This window comes from Gadus macrocephalus, chromosome 11 (assembly GCF_031168955.1).
Source record: "Gadus macrocephalus chromosome 11, ASM3116895v1".
Classification (NCBI taxonomy): Eukaryota; Metazoa; Chordata; class Actinopteri; order Gadiformes; family Gadidae; genus Gadus; species Gadus macrocephalus.
The window spans coordinates 574,594-598,256 of NC_082392.1; the positions used below are offsets into that span (position 1 = coordinate 574,594).

General features: G+C 53.1%; 1 protein-coding gene across 2 annotated transcripts; it reads left to right on the top strand.

Annotated features, from left to right (window-relative positions):
- The first annotated feature begins 4,069 nt into the window (after positions 1-4,069).
- scarb2a (scavenger receptor class B, member 2a) lies at positions 4,070-18,731 on the top strand. Of its 2 annotated transcripts, XM_060065661.1 has the most exons (13): positions 4,070-4,453; positions 8,672-8,829; positions 10,323-10,470; positions 11,190-11,384; positions 12,096-12,187; positions 12,427-12,546; positions 12,928-13,106; positions 13,481-13,599; positions 13,934-14,007; positions 14,109-14,160; positions 14,389-14,541; positions 15,226-15,273; positions 15,608-18,731. In XM_060065661.1, the coding sequence occupies exons 1-13, from the start codon at positions 4,331-4,333 to the stop codon at positions 15,740-15,742; spliced, it is 1,596 nt and encodes a 531-aa protein (XP_059921644.1). In that variant the 5' UTR covers positions 4,070-4,330; the 3' UTR covers positions 15,743-18,731. The 2 variants fall into 2 exon arrangements, with proteins under 2 accessions (XP_059921644.1, XP_059921645.1); XM_060065662.1 differs by lacking the exon at positions 15,226-15,273.
- Positions 18,732-23,663: the final 4,932 nt, after the last annotated feature.

A 23,663-nucleotide genomic window follows, 5' to 3' on the forward strand; every position in this document is an offset into this window, starting at 1 on the left:
AGCGTCTGGGCCGGTGCATTAATCACCCCCCCTCAAAGGCCTCGTCTGGCCCCCTCCCCACAGCTCAGCCTGGGCTCCGGCCCCCGCCCGCCAGACGCCCTCCCTGGCGGGCGGGGGCCGTACCAGGCCGGGAGGCCCCTGGGGGGGGGGGGGGGGGCTGTCTGTTGACCCAGCACCCGGCCCGGGCTCAAGGGAATGTGAACATTCTGCTGGTCCGGGGTCAGGAGACCGGGGGTCACCTGGACCGGGGGTCAGGCCTGGGACGGGGGGTCACCTGGACCGGGGGTCAGGCCTGGGACGGGGGGTCACCTGGACCGGGGGTCACCTGGACCGTGGGTCAGGCCTGGGACGGGGGGTCACCTGGACCGGGGGTCACCTGGACCGTGGGAGGTCTCTGTTTGGCTTCATGACAGCTGGAGGCGGCAGCAGACCAGCCCCGGGTGTTTTGGACGGTTCCATTCTTAAGGGCTGATTATGGCTCCACATCGCCGCAACGCAAGGGGCTTACGGACCCCTCACGTCCTTGCGGACCCTCCTTGCGTCCAGCGCAAGGGCCTGACGTTCGCATCCCAAAACTTGTATCCTTGCGTCGAGGCGAAGCAGCAGCGAGGGCTGTGATTGGTCCACTCACTCAAATAGGACGCAGAACCAGAAGAGGTTGAGGACTGCGTGGCAGCGTCTGCGCGGTCCTTGCGTAGCGTCAGACCTTCAGCCGGTGGTATCCACAGAAATGGTATTAATCAGGAATAGCACTGAGTTGGTTAGTAAGCTAGTACTAGTACAGTAGTAGCAGTATAGTATTAGTTAGTACGGGTAAGTTAGCAAGGTAGTTATTTAGGTAGGTATATTCTTACGCCACACCGTGACACATTTGTCCAATATTTTACAGCTAAACACATGAACTTCTGCCCCCCGTCTTGAGGACATAGCATCTGGCGTCTGCAGGTGTTTTTCTTCAGCTATGGACATGAAGCCTGCGCCCTCCCCGCCCCAGGGTTTGTTCATCGACAGGTTAAACGGCTCTGCGGCCACTCGGACTCTGAAACACTGCTGCTCATCGCAGCTCATAACCGTTTCTGTGGTAGCAGCCGTAAGACACTACTGTAGTAGCACTAGTATCTTACTACCTGCTGTAGTAAGATAGCGGCTACTATTAAATTAGTTATGAATCTTGGGCATTGCCTTGTTGTCTTCATCATTAGTGTCAACAAAGGAAAAGGGGGCGGTCTGTGTGTTGAATAATATTCAGAAGTTTGGCAGTTATCAGCTACCACATTCTCCTCCCCTTACCACTGAGGGGCTGTAAAGTTAAATCACAAACTATTTGGGTTAAGGAGCTTATCTTTACAGTCCGTCACACTCCGCTGCAGAATACCACCATTCAACTGTTGCATAAATGTAAATGTATGCAACAGGTCCACTTCCTCTGAGATAACAGGATTGTTAAAATTTTCCCTTTTCTGTGTGGTTTATGAACGGCGGCTGAAGGAGGACACTAGCATGATGCTATTGTTGTTAGCTTGCCGTTAGCCCCTAAAGGACATACTTTAGGACATGTAGGAGAGAAATGGACGATCGGTCCTCTGGTCCACTTTTATCATATGACTATAACATGCTGAGTCTGGAGGATTTACGCCTCTGTCACGACCAGGGGATAATTTAATTCACTAACTTGTGACTGAACATTGTACCGGTATAAATGCAGCTATTGTTTTGACCTATGGTCCTGTCTGCGAGGTGTGATGCTATTGGTGCAGCTATGGTGGAGAGGTTAGAAAGGGTGATACGTTACGTTAGACTAGAGGGAGTGATACGTTAGAGAGAGTGATACGTGTGTACTGTCTCCACAATGGAGGGCTTGTGGACCGCAGACAATATAGGGGAGAACGTTTTTTATTTGTTACTAAATAATTGACCCTCCTTAGAATAAGAGTGTCCTTGTTTGGGGATGTTTGATGGGGGTTGACTCCAGACCAGGGCGAAGATAGGCTTAATGACGAGAGGCAAACACAGTAAGGTAAACAACGGCTGCTGGGATGTAGGGTGACGTAGAAGATGGCCACCGGCACGGTGAGCATAACGAGTTGAACCGTGTCACCCCCCCGCCCCCCCCCACCCTCCTCCGTCAGACACAATGTGGCTGTGTTGCTATTGTCCTCCACCCCCCATCACTTTACTGTAGCATTTTCTTTTTTTTGCTGCTGTTGTTTAAACAGCTGCCCCCGTACCCCCCACAGAGCCCAGCACAATGAGGTACGCCCGGCCTCACTAACGGCCTCTTCCTCCGCTTCAAAGCCCTCATGTTCCATACTTTATGAATGGATGAGGTATGGGGGTCACTGTCTACAGTCTACAAAGGCCTCTTTTTGGCAGGATGTCCCTGATCCAGTCCAGGCCTCCTAGCCCTAAAGGAGCAGTATATGGCATGCTGTGGTGCTGGTGCTGGCAGCTGTCAGCCCACCGCGCCCTGTGGCTCTCCGGGTCCGTCGCCCCCTGGAGCACAGGTGTTGTGAGTAAACAGCCCCCCGCCCTCAGGTCCTATTTCCGTTAAAGGGGCGATGCTGGGACTCCCATTCCGAGGGATACGAACCCTGACCCTCACAGCCTGGTCAGAGTGGGAACGATACCTCTGCTGTGAGGGTGGATCTGCATCAACAGCACCGTGTGATGTTTACGTCGTCTGCCTGCTGCTCCGGCTGTTATAACCTCCTTTAGACTCGGCTCCCCTTCATGCTTTATGATTACAGTCACAGTTTCCCTGATCCCAATAAGCTCTGGATGCTGCAGGACCAAAGAGGTGTGCACCATTTAGGAAGATATGGAAAGGCAGCACATAACTTATTGTTTGTTTTTGCTCTTATATATTTACTGATTATATGATATTATTATTATTATTATTATTATTATTATGTGTCTTCAGTAAATACAAGTAAATTCCCCCTCAAGTCAAGGACATGAGTTCCGCCGCAGTCTGCTGCCATCTCTCTCTCTCACACACACACGCACGCACACACACACACACACACACACACACACACACACACACACACACACACACACACACACACACACACACACACACACACACACACACACACACACACACACACACACACACACACACACACACACACACACACACACACACACACACACACACACACACACACGCTGCATTCACCGGCGACTCCTTTATATTAGCCACGCCCAGAAATCAGTCGATGAAATTTAACATCACACTGAACACGGATTGGACGCGTCTGACCAATCCAACACGGAGGGGGTGTGGTATCAGAATGGTCCGTCTCAGAGCAGCCAATGGGGAGAGGGCAGAGTCTCACACGTCCCTTGCGATTGGTCGGCTGCGTTGAACAGCGCATCGCGGAGCCCCCCCCGCTGAACCGTTAAAGGGACAGGAAGGGGGGCGAGGAGACTCGGAATGTTTCTCACAGTAACGGGCTGTTGCTGAACAGATTGTTTCAAAATATGTAAACGGCCCAGTATTTCAGTCCTATGACGAGTTGGCAGAATGAGCCTAATAGGGTTTAAAACCATTAAGGGTAATTGTCCACCGTGACTCCTCACTACGACACGCTCACTGTTCACTACTACGAGCACGCGTCAATCAGCCTATGCTGCTAATTCATTCATAAGATCCATGAAGTCCTCCAACCTCCACTACCTGCATGTCTATCCTCTGTGTTTATATGAAAACATGCTTACGAGAATGTGTGTGTGTGTGTGTGTGTGTGTGTGTGTGTGTGTGTGTGTGTGTGTGTGTGTGTGTGTGTGTGTGTGTGTGTGTGTGTGTGTGTGTGTGTGTGTGTGAGAGAGAGAGAGAGAGAGAGAGAGGGTTAGGGTTAGGTTAGGAAAAAACAGTATTTTTTAACAATATAAATGGAATAAAAATCTCCAATTCTATGTGGGGCTCTATGAGGGGCTCTATGAGGTCCAGATGAACGGTTCAGAAGAATTGTTCAGATGAGTGACATCAGCTCCTCTCGTCTCCTCCGGCGGGCGGAGGGGGCCGGACCATAGCTCCCCCCCCCTCTGCTCATAACCAGTGTCTCCTCCCAGCAGTAAGTCGACTCCCATTAGCCGCAGCCCACCGTGTGGACCAGCACAAGACCAGACCTCCTCTCAGACCTCCATCCAGGACACATTACGGAGGACTGGGACGGGTTTGTTTCAGTTTCAGGTCCTCACGGTAGAAGTACGCATCGGTTCTCTGGGTGAACCACCGGGCATGTGTCGTTCGTAGCGGTTACTCTGAATACACGACCTGCGGTTCTCTCCCCAAGTTCTGGTCCTTCGTGAGACTCTTCCCATCATGGCTCGGAGATCGTGTGCTATCTACGCGACGGGGATCGTGTCCGCTCATCTGCTGGTGGTGGGGATCGTTCTTCTCGTGGCTCAAGTCTTCCAGACCATGATCCACAGCCGGCTCAAGAAGGTGAGGCTCCTTGCTCTCATTCTCTATCTGAAGCGCTACGGTTCGAGCTTCGTGGCTCCATGGCTTCGTGGCTCCATGGCTTCGCTGCATATAACCAACACCTAATTTGAGACACAATCGGTGTTTGTCTTCGATTGATATGTATATCCTGCAGCTCCATGACGTAGAACCTCAGTGTTAGACGGTTACCGGTGTTTGGTGATAACGGTGTTTGGTGATCCCGCCTCGGTGTAAGGGGGGGTTACCGGTGTTTGGTGATCGAACCTTAGCCTCAATGAGTTCCGCAACCATGTAGGAGATGTGCTGCAACATTTACAATAGGATTCTTACTGGTAAATATGCCCATTTTGAGGGTTACTGGTCGAGGAAGGGGGGCTTGTACACACACGACCCGAGGGGTGGGGGACGGGAGGCGGTGACTCACACACACAGAGTGTATGTGTGTGTGTGTGTGTGTGTGTGTGTGTGTGTGTGTGTGTGTGTGTGTGTGTCCTCGTGGTGGGACTAGATCTTGGTGACACAGGTTTAAGCGATGTCTGTTCGGTAGACTAACATGTCGATGACTGGTCGGTTCCCGATCTCATCCCATAGAGGAGAGGAAATTGAGGAGTATTTGAGAGTCAGCGGGCGACCAGAAGTGATGTGGGCAGCGATTACAGAAAATGACAGCGTCCCTAATCCGGCTGCCACAGTATTCCGCTGAATTAAGTGTGCTTAGAAGTCTCCTTAATCTGATGCTGCTGGGTCCTTCCCTAATGATGAGGCTAGCTGTGAGACACACACACACACACACACACACACACACACACACACACACACACACACACACACACACACACACACACACACACACACACACACACACACACACACACACACACACCATTCTTGCCTATGTGAACTGGGCGTGACACCACTTAAGATGTGTGTGGAATTCAACGGAGTTCTTAGCCTGGGGACAGGATTTCTGTGAAGTTGTTGTCTCAGCTGAGCTTTCATTGTGCTCTGAGCAAGGACAGAATACTTTTACCTTCTTCAGCAAATAAATGTATATCTTGATACCATAGATACTGAACATGGAGTCGCGATGACTGTTGTTTCCGGTCTTAACGCTGGTCTGTAATAATGCATTGACCTTATTGCGTTACACAGTCTATAAGTCTGGATTGATGTGTGGTTAGAGTTGTTGTGTTCATAAGGCCTACTTCAATAGATTCACAACGCATTGGGACAAAATGATTTTTCCCAAAGTAGGACACGATAGCCTTTGTATGGCTGGGTAAAACATATTGGGACAAAAACAATAAATAAGCGGAGCACACATCTCCCCCCCGCCCACAGAACCACCCAGAGAACACAGTCCCACCTGCCCATGACCCGTTATCTCCCGGGGCCGGTGAAGGTCTCCTCAACCTTCGGTGTTGTGTTCATGCAGCAGAAGGTCTGTGGGAGGCCTTGGTCTTCAAGGGGATGGCGATAAGCCCCCCCCCCCCGGGTCAGACGGCCCTGATGTTGTTTTGATGGACAGTTGCGCAAACAGCTCTCTGTCGTGGTGACCAATCACATGACTGGACATTTCTTGTCATCTGTCCGCGGCCGACGCAGAATGCGGACTGGGAAGTTGAGGTTTGTGACATAGTTCCTCATTGTGTCACGTTTCCATGACTCTGCTGGGGGTCAGAGGTCAGATCATAACCTCCCCACCTGGTCGTCTGGTCCCAGAGCTCCGCTGGTCTCCTCTCCACATCGCCTGGCGTCACTGCCCAGCCCGCAGTCCTCAGAGGAGGGGATCCCCCAGACCCCCGCTCTGCTCCTCTCCTCTCCTCTCCTCTCCTCTCCTCTCCTCTCCTCTCCTCTCCTCTCCTCTCCCCTCCTCTCTCCTCCTCTCTCCTCCTCTCTCCTCTCCTCTCCTCTCCTCTCCTCTCCTCTCCTCTCTCCTCCTCTCTGCTCCTCTCTCCTCCTCTCTGCTCCTCTCTCCTCCCCTCCTCTCTCCTCTCCTCTCCTCTCCTCTCTCCTCCTCTCTGCTCCTCTCTCCTCTCCTCTCCTCTCCTCTCCTCTCTGCTCCTCTCTCCTCCCCTCCTCTCTCCTCCTCTCCTCCTCTCCTCTCCTCTCCTCTCCTCTCCTCTCTTCGATCCCCCCCTCTCCTCTCCTCTCTGCTCCTCTCCTCTCCTCCTCTCAGCTCTCCTCTCCTCTCTCCTTCTCTCCTCTCTCTCCTCTCCAGTGCTCGGTGCTCCCTGAGCCCGCTGTCTGGACCTCGGGTCACCTCCGAGTCTACTGGGGATAAAACAACATCCAAATGAACACTGATGATTGAATGTGATTCCCCTGCGTTCGGTTCCATGTTCCTACCACATTCTGTGGGGACGTTGGGTCGGGGGTGGCCACTGGTTGGTGCTGGGTAGTGGGCTGCCTGGCCGTGGGTCCGCTGGGTCGGGGGTGGCCACTGGTTGGTGCTGGGTAGTGGGCTGCCTGGCCGTGGGTCCGTTGGGTCGGGGGTGGCCACTGGTTGGTGCTGGGTAGTGGGCTGCCTGGCCGTGGGTCCGCTGGGTCGGGGGTGGCCACTGGTTGGTGCTGGGTAGTGGGCTGCCTGGCCGTGGGTCCGTTGGGTCGGGGGTGGCCACTGGTTGGTGCTGGGTAGTGGGCTGCCTGGCCGTGGGTCCGCTGGGTCGGGGGTGGCCACTGGTTGGTGCTGGGTAGTGGGCTGCCTGGCCGTGGGTCCGCTGGGTCGGGGGTGGCCACTGGTTGGTGCTGGGTAGTGGGCTGCCTGGCCGTGGGTCCGTTGGGTCGGGGGTGGCCACTGGTTGGTGCTGGGTAGTGGGCTGCCTGGCCGTGGGTCCGCCGTGGGGCCTGACCGGAGGGGAGGAACGCTGTTGGAGCTGGTCGTCAGGGGCCGCCAGGCGGAGCAGTCGGAAACCACACCCCCACTGGGCTGGCCTCCACTGGGCCGGCCAGTGGGGGCCGGCCCAGTGGAGGCCGGCCCAGTGGGGGCCGGCCCAGTGGGGGCCGGCCCAGTGGAGGCCGGCCCAGTGGAGGCCGGCCCAGTGGAGGCCGGCCCAGTGGAGGCCGGCCCAGTGGGGGCCGGCCCAGTGGGGGCCGGCCCAGTGGAGGCCGGCCCAGTGGAGGCCGGCCCAGTGGAGGCCAGCCCAGTGGAGGCCAGCCCAGTGGAGGCCAGCCCAGTGGGGGCCGGCCTCTGACGGGCCGGCCTCTGACGGGCTGCACCTCGCTGCGCTCAGGGGAGAGCTCCATGGGGGGGGGGGAGTTGGTCCAGAAGGTTTGATAAATGAGAAGCACGTAGCTTTAGAGGTACGAGAGTACAGAGCTGTAACTGGGCAGGTAGCAGTGCATCTATACAAGCTTAGGTAGTAGTCTATAGGCTGTAGTCTTTATATACATCGTTAGGCTAACTACACATAGGCTAACTACAGATAGGCTATGTGTAGTAGCTAATATGTAGTAAGGCTATATGTTGTAGCCTATATGTAGTTTTCCTATATCTAGTAGCTCATATAGTTAGCCTCTATGTATTAGCCTATATAGTTAGCCTATATGTAGCTATGAAATATCTAGTAGCTCATATAGTTAGGCTTTATGTAGTAGCTAATATTTTGTAGCCAATATGTAGTTATCCTATATCTAGGAGCTAATATGTTGGCCTCTTTGTTGTAGCTAATATTTTGTAGCTAATATGTAGTGGCTTCTATTTAGTAGCTTTTAACTAGTTTTCGTAATTCGTAGCAGCTAATGTTTTGTAGCCAGTATATAGTTAGCCTATAGGTAGCAGTCCTATTGTATTTGACCGTTCTTATCCGGTTAAAGTGAGGCAAACAGCCCGTCCTGCTTTGTGTGACACGCTACTGACTCAACACTTCTCGGGTCTTTCTGTTGAAATGACGGCAGCACTTTGATAAACATCTGCAGTTATGAAACCTCATGGCAGAGAGCACTGGCTCTCTGGCGCTGGGTGGAACCATCAGGTCACGTCTTTTAAACATTGCCCTCGGGGAGCTAATGTTTGTTTTGTTATGTGTGGCGGAACCGGTTTGGACAGTTTACTTTGAAGGCTTTATTCAAACGCACGCTCGCACGCACACGCACACACACACACGCACCCACACACACACGCACCCACACACGCACGCACACACACCCACACACGCACGCACACACACGCACACACACGCGGTCCGTTGTTCTCACCCTGCGCCTCTCGCTCCCCAGGAGATCACGCTGACGGAGAAGAGTCAGATGTTCGAGTCGTGGAAGAACCCCCCTCCTCCGGTCTACATGGAGTACTACTTCTTCAACGTCACCAACCCAGAGGTCTTCCTCAACGGGGGGAAGGCTGCCCTCAAACAGATCGGACCCTACACCTACAGGTAGGGGTCCTGACCCTTAGTACTGGCCCTACAGGTAGGGGTCCTGACCCTTAGTACTGACCCTACAGGTAGGGGTCCTGACCCTTAGTACTGACCCTACAGGTAGGGGTCCTGACCCTTAGTACTGACCCTACAGGTAGGGGTCCTGACCCTTAGTACTGACCCTACAGGTAGGGGTCCTGACCTCTCAGTACTGGCCCAGACTCAGTATGAGGTCGTCTCCCAGAGAAGCGTGACGTAGCTGTAATCGGTGAATGACTAAACCTCATATGAAGGACACGGTGTCGGGACACGGTGTCGGGACACGGTGTCGGGACACGGTGTCGGGACACGGTGTCTCACAGAGGAAACAGGAAGTAGGCCGGGTTCCCCCGCATGACTCCCTTCAGGGGTTCACCGCTGAAGGGCCCCGGAGCCAAAGGCTGTTTAGGTACTGGACCGGCCCCGTGTGGGGAACGTCCTGTTATTGAGGAACCCCAACCCCAACCCCAACCCCAGTAGGGTTAGGGTTGGGTTCCTGACAGAGGAACACTGAGGAACCTAACCCCAACCCCAGTAGGGTTAGGTTCCTGACAGAGGAACACTGAGGAACCCAACCCCAACCCCAGTAGGGTTAGGGTTGGGTTCCTGACAGAGGAACACTGAGGAACCCAACCCCAACCCCAGTAGGGTTAGGGTTGGGTTCCTGACAGAGGAACACTGAGGAACCCAACCCCAACCCCAGTAGGGTTAGGGTTGGGTTCCTGACAGAGGAACACTGAGGAACCCAACCCCAACCCCAGTAGGGTTAGGGTTGGGTTCCTGACAGAGGAACACTGAGGAACCCAACCCCAACCCCAGTAGGGTTAGGGTTGGGTTCCTGACAGAGGAACACTGAGGAACCTAACCCCAACCCCAGTAGGGTTAGGGTTGGGTTCCTGACAGAGGAACACTGAGGAACCCAACCCCAACCCCAGTAGGGTTAGGGTTGGGTTCCTGACAGAGGAACACTGAGGAACCTAACCCCAACCCCAGTAGGGTTAGGGTTGGGTTCCTGACAGAGGAACACTGAGGAACCTAACCCCAACCCCAGTAGGGTTAGGGTTGGGTTCCTGACAGAGGAACACTGAGGAACCCAACCCCAACCCCAGTAGGGTTAGGGTTCCTGACAGAGGAACACTGAGGAACCCAACCCCAACCCCAGTAGGGTTAGGGTTCCTGACAGAGGAACACTGAGGAACCCAACCCCAACCCCAGTAGGGTTAGGGTTGGGTTCCTGACAGAGGAACACTGAGGAACCTAACCCCAACCCCAGTAGGGTTAGGGTTAGGTTCCTGACAGAGGAACACTGAGGAACCCAACCCCAACCCCAGTAGGGTTAGGGTTCCTGACAGAGGAACACCTAACCCTTACACATTACTAACCCCACTAGGGTTAGGAACACTAACCCAAGTGGCGTAAAGGGTTCTATGTACGTATATGTTCTAAACCTAACCTCACCTTCTCCACCACAGGGAGTACCGACCCAGGGAGAACGTGACCTTCCTGGAGAACGGTACCAAGCTGTTCGCCCTGAACCCCAAGAGCTTCGTCTTTGTTCCTGAGAAGTCTTGCGGGGACCCCGAGGTGGACCTGCTCAGGACCATCAACATCCCCTTCGTGGTAGGTGGCTTCACGTACGCTCTGGGTTCCCAGTTGATTGGCCGCCGAGCATGTGTTGATAAACCGTGGTGAGCCCGGCTGATTGGCTCATCCGGGGCCCCGCCCCCCTCTGGCCCCGCCCCCAGGCCCTTCGAGGATGTTGTTGTCAGCTAGCGTTACAATCAGTGAGGCGCTGCGATCACAGAGGGGAACACCACGAACCCAACGCTACTGACCGCTACCTGTCCTCTCACTCACTCATTACCACCATGTTGTCCTCTGCTAATGACCACTTCCTGTCCTCTCACTCACTCATTACCACCATGTTGTCCTCTGCTAATGACCACTTCCTGTCCTCTCACTCACTCATTACCACCATGTTGTCCTCTGCTAATGACCACTTCCTGTCCTCTCACTCACTCATTACCACCATGTTGTCCTCTGCTAATGACCACTTCCTGTCCTCTCACTCACTCATTACCACCATGTTGTCCTCTGCTAATGACCACTTCCTGTCCTCTCACTCACTCATTACCACCATGTTGTCCTCTGCTAATGACCACTTCCTGTCCTCTCACTCACTCATTACCACCATGTTGTCCTCTGCTAATGACCACTTCCTGTCCTCTCACTCACTCATTACCACCATGTTGTCCTCTGCTAATGACCACTTCCTGTCCTCTCACTCACTCATTACCACCATGTTGTCCTCTGCTAATGACCACTTCCTGTCCCCCCAGGCGGTGACCAACGAGCTGAACCAGTACCCCTTCCTGCTGCGCTCGCTGGTCTCCATGTTCATGAACTCGGTGGGCATCGAGCTCTTCATGACGCGCACCGTCCACGAGATCCTCTGGGGGTTCAAGGACCCCCTGCTGTCCCGCATCCACGCCATGCGGCCAGAGGTGGACGACACCTTCGGCCTCATGTGGAAGGTGAGCCGGCTGGGGGCGCGGGGCTGGGGGCTGCGGGGGGGAGAGACGACGGGAGATGAGCTGCTCTGGTTCTAGACACGGAGCTTGAACCTCAGTCAGGAGTCTAGGGGGCGTACGGCTAAAATAGACGAGTCTGTTCAGCGTCTCCAAGTAACTAAACAACAAGTAAATGCACCGCAACAGCAGCAGAGGAGCGGCTGAAGAGGAAGTGATACTGGCTGACACTGGAGGCCTGACTTCCTGTTTGTGTTGTCAAGGCTCCTGTTTGTTACTGCCTGGAAGGGCCTCAGGCCCACGAGGAGAGGGAAACTCCCAGGAGGTTGATGAACCACAGGTCGTCAAGCCTGTAGAACTGATGGGATATGAAATGATTACTAATGAGATCCAAGTATTGAATCAAAGATCTCCAGATGACGTCCACCTGGGCTCCGTGCACACGGTGGCTCGACCTACCTTCATAACTCAACAACATCCCCGCAAAGAATCCTCTTCTTTTGGGATTTCAAGCAGTATAAATTCTTCACAATCTGAGCTTTAAGATCCTTTAGAAAATAAATGTTTTTCTTCATGTTTAAAGGACGTGAAACGTCAGAGTTTTGTTGTGGTTTGCTATTGTTTAGCAGACGTGGTGGAATGAGTTGGGACCGGACGTGTTCAAACAGGCGCTGCCTCACGCTGCTGCACGCTTTAACCCTTTCTCTCCCTGCACAGAAAAATGGAACCCATGAAGGGGAGTTTGTGTTCTACACCGGAGAGCAGAACTACATGGACTACGGGAAGATCGACACCTGGAACGGCCTGAGGTACGCAGCCCCGTGTCTACTGTCTGCTGGACAGCTTCTGTTCAGCCTGTTTCCACAGGCTTGCTCCCCTGCCCAGACCATTTATTTGCTTTTGATTGGTTGCTGACCTGATGAGTCTGTTTGGATAGCACCACGTCTGTTTGCTGAGGCCAAGTATTCAAAGGCTCCCGACCTCAACCTGGTCTCCTAGCACGGCCGCTTCACGACCTTTAACCCTCTTATCTCCTCCAATCACCTAGGGAGATGTCGTGGTGGTCGTCCAATCAGAGCAACATGATCAACGGAACGGACGGCGCTGTCTTCCACCCGCTGATCAACCGGAACGAGCTGCTTTACATCTTTGCTGCAGACCTCTGCAGGTAGGAAGTGTGTGTGTGTGTGTGTGTGTGTGTGTGTGTGTGTGTGTGTGTGTGTGTGTGTGTGTGTGTGTGTGTGTGTGTGTGTGTGTGTGTGTGTGTGTGTGTGTGTGTGTGTGTGGTAGCATTGATTGGGGGTTGCATCAGGCCGTAGACTCTGTAACACGAGCACTGATAAGGGGGGGGGTTATTGACTCTGTAAGGTGTGTCAGTGCTACTCTTCTGGGCGGGGCCAGGGCTCCAGGACACGCCCCTAGAAGCTCCCCTGGCAGCAACATCTCTTACTCACTCGATGGTTAAAGAAGTTTCTTCATGTGACAGTCTGTCACATGAAGAACATGGAGACACGTGAAGGGCTCCACTAACCCCCCCCCCCCCCCCCAGGTCCATCCACCTGGGCTACGTGAAGGACGTGGAGGTGAAGGGCATCCAGGCCTTCCGCTTCGCACCGCCCGCCGACGTCCTGATGAACCCCACGGACAACCCGGCCAACCAGGGCTTCTGCGTCCCGGCCGGGGACTGCCTGGGCACCGGGGTGCTGAAGGTCAGCGTCTGTCGAGAAGGTAGGACCCCCACCGGGCCTCTGACACGAGACCCCCCCAGAGAGCTAGACCCCCCCAGAGAGCTAGACCCCCCCCAGAGAGCTAGACCCCCCCAGAGAGCTAGACCCCCCCCCCCAGAGAGCTGGAGGCTACAATACAGAGTAATGACAGTTACCAGACTAACCCGCCAGGTTACCGGACTAACCTGCTAGGTTAACAGACTAACCCGTCCAGGTTACCGGACTAACCCGTCCAGGTTACCAGACTAACCCGCCAGGTTACCGGACTAACCCGTCCAGGTTACCGGACTAACCTGCTAGGTTAACAGACTAACGGTGGAGTTGTCTCCACCAGGCGTGTCTGTGCCCCCCCCTAACCCGATTGTCCCGCTGCAGGCGCCCCCATCGTGGTCTCCTTCCCGCACTTCTACCAGGCGGACCCCAAGTACATCAACGCTGTGGAGGGCATGACCCCCAACAAGGAGGACCACGAGACCTACCTCGACCTGCAGCCGGTAAGAGCCAGCCTGGAGGCTGGGGGGCTGGGGGGCCTTGCTATCGGCCTGCCTGGGGTTAATGCGTTCACTCTGTCGCTACTCTGTTGGTACTGGTTCATTAATGGACATGTTCTAGATGTTGCTGCCAGGGCAGCGTTCAGTATTCCATTGTGCCGATGCTCTCCTGGTTTAAGGCCGGCCTGTGGGTCACTGGTGTGTTGTGTGAGGTCGTCTCAGAAGAATGAACCGACCTGTAGCCGAGGGTTCAATGATGGCCTTGTGCTCAGTGGGCTCCCCCTTATGCACCGTGACCCCTGACCCCTCTGAAGACCCCTTCTCCCTGTCCCCTCAGACCAGCGGAGTGCCTATCCGGGCGTGCAAGAGAGCGCAGCTCAACATCATCGTGAAGAGGGTCAAAGGTTTCCCGTGAGTTTGAACCTCCAGCCTTATATCTGCCGTCTGACCCTGTTACCTCTGACCCTGTGACCTCTGACCCCCTATTGACGTTCCCGCTCTCTGTCTTACAGAAAAACTAAATTAATCCACGAAACCATTTTCCCCATCATGTTCGTCAATGAGGTGAGACCCCAAACAGCAACCACACACACACACACACACACACACACACACACACACACACACACACACACACACACACACACACACACACACACACACACACACACACACACACACACACACACACACACACACACACACACACACACACACACACACACACACACACACCTCCCTCCCACCTCCACACCCTCCCCTCTGACTCCTCCCCTCTGACTCCTCCCCCAGACGGCAACCATCGACGACGACTCTGCGTCTCAGATGCGGACGCTGCTCCTCATCGTCACGCTGGTCTCCAACTTCCCGCTCCTCATCATCGCCATGGGCCTCATCCTGCTGCTGGTCCTCGTCGTCCTCTTCTGCAGGAACCGCCAGAGAAAGGTAGGCCACGCCCCCTGTCCCCGCCCCCTGTCCCCCCGCCCCCTGTCCCCCCTCCCCCTCCCCCCACCCCCTTGTGTATGCTACATTAGCAGCGTTAGCTCCTGGGGTTGTAGGGTGTAGATGCATGTGGATATGAAGCAGACAGACGTGCATCGACCGTACTAACTGATCTAAGCTAACCACGAGCTGTCTGCATGCTAGCTAACACCACGCATGCTCCCTGAGCGCTGAACAGCATCACGTTCAACTTAATTCATTTGTTTCAACCGTGGATCAAATTGTGTATTTTCTGACAGTCAAAGTTATTTTAGATGTATATTTATAGCTCTCCCTACGAGGGAGTTCAGCTAATTCCCCTTTTTTGTCCGTACTGGCCTGTAGATGAGCCAGTCCCGGTGCTACGGCAAAGTGCATCGGTCTTTGTAGCCTGCAGCTCGTTGCGTATCGCTGTTTGTCTGAGCTCGGTCAACGACCTCCAGGGAGCGATGGGGTACTAGAGGTCACTGGCCCCAGGTCAATGACCCCCATACGATAGGGAACAGTAGGGCTTTAACTGAAGAGGCTAGTTTACCTGTTCTGTGTGGTATAGACACCGCTGCTAATTAGCATTTAAAACGTGATTGAAATGTGATCTGATTTTTTTTATAATTTTGTAACCCCCCCTTTTTTTCCCTTCTGTTTTAGAATGAAGTAAAGCGTATTGATTTTAATGAAGCTTTTCATTCTTTTGCTGTAAGTCCTCATTTTTGCCTTGTTTGCTGTTATTCTCTATAATTTGATATTGGTTCTTTGCTTGTTTTGTATTCAATTCTCCTTATGGGCATAGCGTGTCTTCATGTGTAATCTCATTACTGTAAACCTTGTTATTGGGCATGGTCCATTCAGCACATTGGTTCTGTTCTTAAAACATTTGTTTCAAAGTTACTTTCCTCATTCTTACTGTCAGTGAAGTCGTTGTTGTTGTTGTTGTGATGCATGAGAAGCCCCTCCCCCACTGCGGCTGGGAGCCAATCCCCTGCAGCCCCCGCTAACTTCCTGTGTGCGTCCGGCATCTCTTCCTGTGCAGACGACCAAGGACGACCAGGCCTACACGCAGGTCAGCGACAAGCCTGAGGAGCCCTCAGAACCCCCCCACAGCAGCCAGCCCCCCCGCAACGGATCCTACATCGCCATGTCTCCTGTGGAGGCGCAGAAGTGCTGATGTCCCGGGAAGGCCACCGCTGGGGGGGGGGGGGGGGGTCCTAGACTAGTCTGATGAGGGAGGGGCTATGGGGGGGGGCTATGCCTCTCAGTGTCCCCCCCCCCCCCCCCCCCCCCTGGGATGCCTCTGCCTTACCTGCTGAGAACGGCCTTCTGTCGGACATCACCATTCAACCCCCCCCCCCCCCCCCTGGGGGCTCCCCGTGGGGTGGGGGGGGAGGACTCGTCTGGGCCACATGAGCCGGTTCCAACGGGCAGTATTCTAACGGACGGACTGCTCCCTCTGTCTCCGCCTCCCCCGCTGTCTCCCCCTCTCTCCCCCATCCTTCATCTTTCAAGGGCAAGCCCGCTAAACTAGAAGGAGGGGCTTCAAGCCCCCGCACTGCTCACAGGACCCCTGGGTGACCCCTAATGTGGACCATATCATTTCACTCACTCTAGAGGAAGACGGTCTGGCCTATGCAGACATTTCCCCCCAAACAGATATTTCACTCGTCCTTCAGTGTGGGCTTCCTTCCATTTCACTTCTCCAGAACACTCGTGTAAAGTCGAATCATTTCAAATTGTAACGGGCAGAACACTCAGAAGACCTACAAGGGAGACCAGAGTCTCTCTGCCTTACGTCTCCGTGTGGTCCTACCGGTCAGCTGGAACAGCTGCTGTCTAGTTTTTGTATTGTACATATGTGAGGGGACGGCGGGCCGAACCAGGCGAGTGCAGGTCCCCCGTTTCCTTTAGAGTTGTTCCTCTGTTCCAGAGAAAGCACAATTGGGTTAAAGAGGGGCTTCTAAAAAGAGAAGGACGAGGGCCCTCCAGCTGGGGCTAGCAGGCCGCTAGCAGACCGCTAGCAGGTCGCTAGCAGGCCGCTAGCAGGCCGCTAGCCGGCCGCTAGCCGACCGCTAGCCGACCGCTAGCCGACCGCTAGCCGACCGCTAGCCGACCGCTAGCTGACCGCTAGCGGGCCGATAGCTAACTTGAAGTTCGCGTCTGGCGCGGGTCTTTGTGTAAACCATGTGTCAAAAGAAAAAAAGAAAAGCCTATGGCGGATTTCTACAAAGTGGATCTCAGACCGTGACACTGTCGACTCGGAAAATTGTGATTCTGTGCACTTTTGTTTTTTTCATAATTGTGTTCCTGTTCCCCCCCCCCACCCCAGTCAATTCAGTTCAACGAGTCCTCCAGTTTATTTCAGAATGTCGGCCGGGGCCCAGGCTCTCTCTCGGCCTCTGTTACTTTATATTGTGTGTTTATTGCTGCTAATAATTGCCATAACATGTGGGCGTACCTGGCGGTATTATCCATAATGTGCTCCTTCTCCCGATGGAGGTTGTCCCACTCGGAGCGCGAGCTGTTCCCGAATCGGAATGCTGTCGGTGGCTTAACCCTTGACATCTGGGAAATATCCGAGCACGGGATTGAGTCCAAAAGCTTTCCGCCATTTATCTCAGCTAGCGGTTAACATTAGCTAACAACGTATTTCTAATCCTGCAGTATGTCCATACTCGTAATAATGGGACTACCAGGCGATAATCCAATCATGAACGGTCACTTGGCTTCATGATGTGAACAAGTGTCCTGGTGTTAGGAGGACAGAGTCCTGGGTCGCTTGCGTTTCTCCAACCAGGGAACCCCCTCTTAGTGTTAAACGCCCCCTAGTGGTAGAACCGCCCCCTGCATCCACTCATGGCCTTGGCCCCCGGCGGCCATCCTGGTGACTTTCATACGGACCTTATCCCGGGACCTCTGCGTGTCTTCGCCTGGGACGCTGGCGCCCGCCTGCGCGCGTGTGTTTACGAGAACTGTTGGCGTTTGAACGCGCACACACGCGCAGGGCGCGCGTGCGCCCACCCCTGAGCCATCCCTCCTCCATGTGACCTCATCTCCTCTACGCTTCAGAGTCCCCTCGTCGCTCAGCCCGGTGGTTCCTTCTGTGCTCGACCAAAGAAAACCGGGAGATGAACCCCACCCCGCTGTTCATGCTCCTCGCTAGCGCCACGAGGCCGCCGCCGCGCCGCGCTAACTTTAGCGCTAACGTGTGCCAACACCAGTGAAGTATTGTGGACATTACAAGTGTGGGTTCCCTGGGGTACACCTTCTTTTGTCGTGTTCTCCGGTGGGAGGGAAGAGGTTTGACTGACATCGTGCCAGCGGCCGAACGGTCTTAGTGTTACGGAGGAAGCAATACGTTACGTTCTGTTTTTATCCACCACCCAAAAGTTCAGTATCTTGATTTATGTCCAGGGTTAGGGTTAGGGTCAGGATCATTTCATCTTCAGTACAGTCGAGTCGGTTTGTATTCTATAACTGGGATCAAAGCACATTTCAGGGTTGTTGTATTTTATTTTTTATTTTTTAATTTTGCTTTAAGATTTGTAGTTGGGTTGAAGCTTGAATGAAGAGCTTCAGTCGGTGAGAGAATGTTCTGGGCGGTCAGAAAACGGTTTGTGTGTGTGTTGATGATTCTCGTGAAATAGCGGAGCACTGTTCGTTTTTAAACCAAGTGGAGCCAATTGAAGGAAGGCTGATATCTATAGATGGAGGCCCTTATCCTATGGATCTAGGCTGACATCTTTTGGATGTTCTAGGCTGATATCTTATGTGTTAAGCAGGCTAATGAAGGCCTTGTTGTTGGGTTATTAAGAAGCCAAACGCGCAGTCTGACCCGTAGAGACGAATGACGCCCGGTTCAGTGACAAACGCTAGTGCCACGCCATCATGTTTGATGCTTCTGATCTCCGTCAGACACAACTTATAAACCAACTAACTCAACGTTACTTTGTTGACATACTAATTTCCTTGATTATTTTTATGATTTTGTTTATTTTTTTGCTGCTGAAATGACAATCCCTTGTCATGCTAGGGGCAAAATGGTTTCAAAATAATATCAATTTTTAGTTTTGATAATATACACTGCACAGATGTTTCTACCGTGCTTTTGTAAACATTTCTAGTGTATTTGCAAAAAAGTTGCAATAAATGCAATGTATTCATCCTCGTGTCTGTCTTTGAATGTGATGTTATTTTATCACTAGTTGACAAATCCCACATTTAACAAATTGAATTACGCTCCTACACTGCCTCTACTCACTGCCTCTACTCACTGGCCTCTTCCTACTCTCCTATCTCCTACTCACTGGCCTCTTCCTACTCTCCTATCTCCTACTCACTGGCCTCTTCCTACTCTCCTATCTCCTACTCACTGGCCTCTTCCTACTCTCCTATCTCCTACTCACTGGCCTCTTCCTACTCTCCTATCTCCTACTCACTGGCCTCTTCCTACTCTCCTATCTCCTACTCACTGGCCTCTTCCTACTCTCCTATCTCCTACTCACTGGCCTCTTCCTACTCTCCTATCTCCTACTCACTGGCCTCTTTCTACTCTCCTATCTCCTACTCACTGGCCTCTTTCTACTCTCCTATCTCCTACTCACTGGCCTCTTCCTACTCTCCTATCTCCTACTCACTGGCCTCTTCCTACTCTCCTATCTCCTACTCACTGGCCTCTTTCTACTCTCCTATCTCCTACTCACTGGCCTCTTCCTACTCTCCTATCTCCTACTCACTGGCCTCTTCCTACTCTCCTATCTCCTACTCACTGGCCTCTTCCTACTCTCCTATCTCCTACTCACTGGCCTCTTCCTACTCTCCTATCTCCTACTCACTGGCCTCTTTCTACTCTCCTATCTCCTACTCACTGTCTACTCACCGGCAGGATACCAACCCCCTGCCTTCTTCTTGGCAGCCATTTGCATGACAAAGTTTCCCGTAAATGTTTTTTAAAACCTATCATCCCCAATCAGGGTCACTCTGCCCTGGCAGTTGAGCTGGTGGACCCCCCCCCCCCCCCCCCCTGTGGCCGGGCACAATGGGCTGCCCCCCCCCCACCCCTGTGGCCCGGCCACAATGGGCTGGCCTCCAGCCCCGCTGCTGCCCTCAGGACTTGCATCATGTTTTGACAGAGATCAGCTGATGAATAGGAGTGCCATAAACCTTGGTCATGCACTCATGTTTATGAAAATATAGATTTGACATCAAAGTACAGATGAGAAACCTTCTTTACTCAAACAGGACGAAACTAGTTGAGGCTCACAGAGAAACTGAACGGGTCTGGTCTGGTCAGGCCAGGGTTCTCAACCTTTTTTGACCCGCAACTCCATTTCTGGGTGCCCTCCTGCAACATATTTTATACATTATAGATGTTATATCATCTACAGAACAAGGTCTTTGGATCAGATTCGACTCCTGCAGTCCTCCAGCTCAAGGAGCTCAAGACTCCCTTTGTTGGAAAAGTTTTTAAGATGATCTTTTTTCATTTATGACTAAAGAAACTAGAATCTAGGGCTTGTCATGCAATTCAATTATGGACTACATACATTATTTACTTAAATTGTAAACGAAGAAGCATGTTGTGTAGCATGTTGCAAAAAGCTGCCAATTACATTTATTCTAATCACTCGTGTAGTTTTAAGAATTCAATCGTTAAAAAACAACCTTTACTCTTGTCCAGTGTGAGGGCGCCCCCTGGTGTTAGCTCTGTTAATTAAACCAGCTTTACTTTGGTCCAGTGTGAGGGCGCCCCCTGCTGTTAGATCTGTTAATTAAACCAACTTTACTTTGGTCCAGGGTGAGGTCGTCCCCTCATGATAGATCGGTTAATTGGCCGTCCTGATTTAATGTGGGATCGCTGTGATGGCTGTAGTTAGTGAAACACATTCGTCGATATCAAAAAAGGAAATTGACACCAAAGATAATTATTTAAAAAAGAAATGTTCATTTATTTGGGTTGTTTTCCATGGAGTCTCTTCAGTACCTCATACATTTGATTTGATAGACAACTGAATAACTAAGCCATGCGTCCGTTTATATGACAGCCAAAAGGAAAACATCTAAAGAGAGAAATATTTGTTTATAAAACACGCCAAGCAAGGCATGTCTACATGAACTAGTATATCTCATTTAAATCCCCTTAAAGCACCTATTACTGCGGAAATACTGACAGTTGCAATACAGTATGCAGACATTAAAACCATCGACTGGACCTTCTGGCCTGTGAACCCCAGGCCGGGTCTAGGGCAGAGGGGTGTGGATCCAGTCCCGGGGGGGGGGGGGGGGGGGGGGGGTGCTCTAGGGTGTAACATAAGAACCCGTCACCCAACACATCTGCATCTTTTCAACCCGTTGGCACATAAACAACTAAAACAGTGCATTTAAACAATAAGAGTTCCTACTATAAGTTCTGTCACTAAGGCACTGGCACATTGGGTCCACTTAATCAGTGATCAATTAGTTATGTCTTGGTGACGAATAGTATATCTACAACTATATCTATAAAGATGTAGATATATATTGATATAGATCTATCATGGATATATATCATTATATATATTAGATAAATACATCTATCAGATATATATCATAGATTTATATATATACAGTATATATACAGTATATACAGTATAAATATATATACAGTACATACAGTGTACTGCGTATCTATACTGTAAATACTGTGTGTGTGTGTGTGTGTGTGTGTGTGTGTGTGTGTGTGTGTGTGTGTGTGTGTGTGTATCTATATATCTATATATATATATATTATCTCCAGCCATGATAATAATGAAAATGTTCACATTGAAATGGACCTTCTTCACCAGCAGCCATCTTGGTCTTAAACCAAAAGAGGGACACTGATGAGGAATACCTCCCTCAGCGTCACCCTGCTACCGTTAGAACCAGGACGGAACCAGGACGGAACCAAGACGGAACCAGGACGGAACCGAGGTGGAACCAGGATGGAACCAGGACGGAACCAGGACGGAACCAAGACGGAACCAGGACGGAACCAAGACGGAACCAAGACGGAACCAGGACGGAACCAGGACGGAACCGAGGTGGAACCAGGACGGAACCAGGACGGAACCAGGACGGAACCAAGACGGAACCAAGACGGAACCAAGACGGAACCAAGACGGAACCAGGACGGAACCAGGACGGAACCAGGACGGAACCGAGGTTGAACCAGGACGGAACCAGGACGGAACCAGGACGGAACCAGGACGGAACCAAGACGGAACCAGGACGGAACCGAGGTGGAACCAGGACGGAACCAGGACGGAACCAGGACGGAACCAAGACGGAACCAAGACGGAACCAAGACGGAACCGAGGTGGAACCAAGACGGAACCAGGACGAAACCAGGACGGAACCAGGACGGAACCGAGGTTGAACCAGGACGGAACCAGGACGGAACCAGGACGGAACCAAGACGGAACCAGGACGGAACCGAGGTGGAACCAGGACGGAACCAGGACGGAACCAAGACGGAACCAAGACGGAACCAGGACGGAACCAAGACGGAACCAGGACGGAACCAAGACGGAACCGAGGTTGAACCAGGGCGGAACCAGGACGGAACCAGGACGGAACCAGGATGGAACCGAGGTGGAACCAGGACGGAACCAGGACGGAACCAGGACGGAACCAGGACGGAACCAAGACGGAACCAAGACGGAACCGAGGTGGAACCAAGACGGAACCAGGACGGAACCAGGACGGAACCAGGACGGAACCGAGGTTGAACCAGGACGGAACCAGGACGGAACCAGGACGGAACCAAGACGGAACCAGGACGGAACCGAGGTGGAACCAGGACGGAACCAGGACGGAACCAGGACGGAACCAGGACGGAACCAAGACGGAACCAAGACGGAACCGAGGTGGAACCAAGACGGAACCAGGACGGAACCAGGACGGAACCAGGACGGAACCGAGGTTGAACCAGGACGGAACCAGGACGGAACCAGGACGGAACCAGGACGGAACCAAGACGGAACCAGGACGGAACCAAGACGGAACCAGGACGGAACCAAGACGGAACCGAGGTTGAACCAGGGCGGAACCAGGACGGAACCAGGACGGAACCAGGATGGAACCGAGGTGGAACCAGGACGGAACCAGGACGGAACCAGGACGGAACCGAGGTGGAACCAGGACGGAACCAGGACGGAACCAAGACGGAACCAAGACGGAACCAGGACGGAACCAGGACGGAACCAGGACGGAACCGAGGTGGAACCAGGACGGAACCAGGACGGAACCGAGGTGGAACCAGGACGGAACCAGGACGGAACCAGGACGGAACCAAGACAGAACTGAGGTCGAACCAAGATGGCCGCTGGGTGAATGAGGCCAATTGTTTTAGTTGAACGCTCTGTTAATCTCTCCAATCTGCAGGCGTTAGGGTTAGGACGGAACCAGGACGGAACCAGGACGGAACCAAGACGGAACCAAGACGGAACCAGGACGGAACCAAGACGGAACCAGGACGGAACCAAGACGGAACCGAGGTTGAACCAGGGCGGAACCAGGACGGAACCAGGACGGAACCAGGATGGAACCGAGGTGGAACCAGGACGGAACCAGGACGGAACCAGGACGGAACCAAGACGGAACCAAGACGGAACCGAGGTGGAACCAAGACGGAACCAGGACGGAACCAGGACGGAACCAGGACGGAACCGAGGTTGAACCAGGACGGAACCAGGACGGAACCAGGACGGAACCAGGACGGAACCAAGACGGAACCAGGACGGAACGAGGTGGAACCAGGACGGAACCAGGACGGAACCAAGACGGAACCAAGACGGAACCGAGGTGGAACCAAGACGGAACCAGGACGGAACCAGGACGGAACCAGGACGGAACCGAGGTTGAACCAGGACGGAACCAGGACGGAACCAGGACGGAACCAGGACGGAACCAGGACGGAACCAAGACGGAACCAGGACGGAACCAAGACGGAACCGAGGTTGAACCAGGGCGGAACCAGGACGGAACCAGGACGGAACCAGGATGGAACCGAGGTGGAACCAGGACGGAACCAGGACGGAACCGAGGTGGAACCAGGACGGAACCAGGACGGAACC

Excerpts from the sequence above, each read along its gene's own strand:
- scarb2a (XM_060065661.1), top strand. The coding sequence starts at position 4,331 with ATGGCTCGGAGATCGTGTGCTATCTACGCGACGGGGATCGTGTCCGCT. Across the intron at positions 10,471-11,189 it reads CCATCAACATCCCCTTCGTG|GCGGTGACCAACGAGCTGAA; the intron begins GTAGGTGGCTTC and ends CTGTCCCCCCAG. Across the intron at positions 12,547-12,927 it reads TTTGCTGCAGACCTCTGCAG|GTCCATCCACCTGGGCTACG; the intron begins GTAGGAAGTGTG and ends CCCCCCCCCCAG.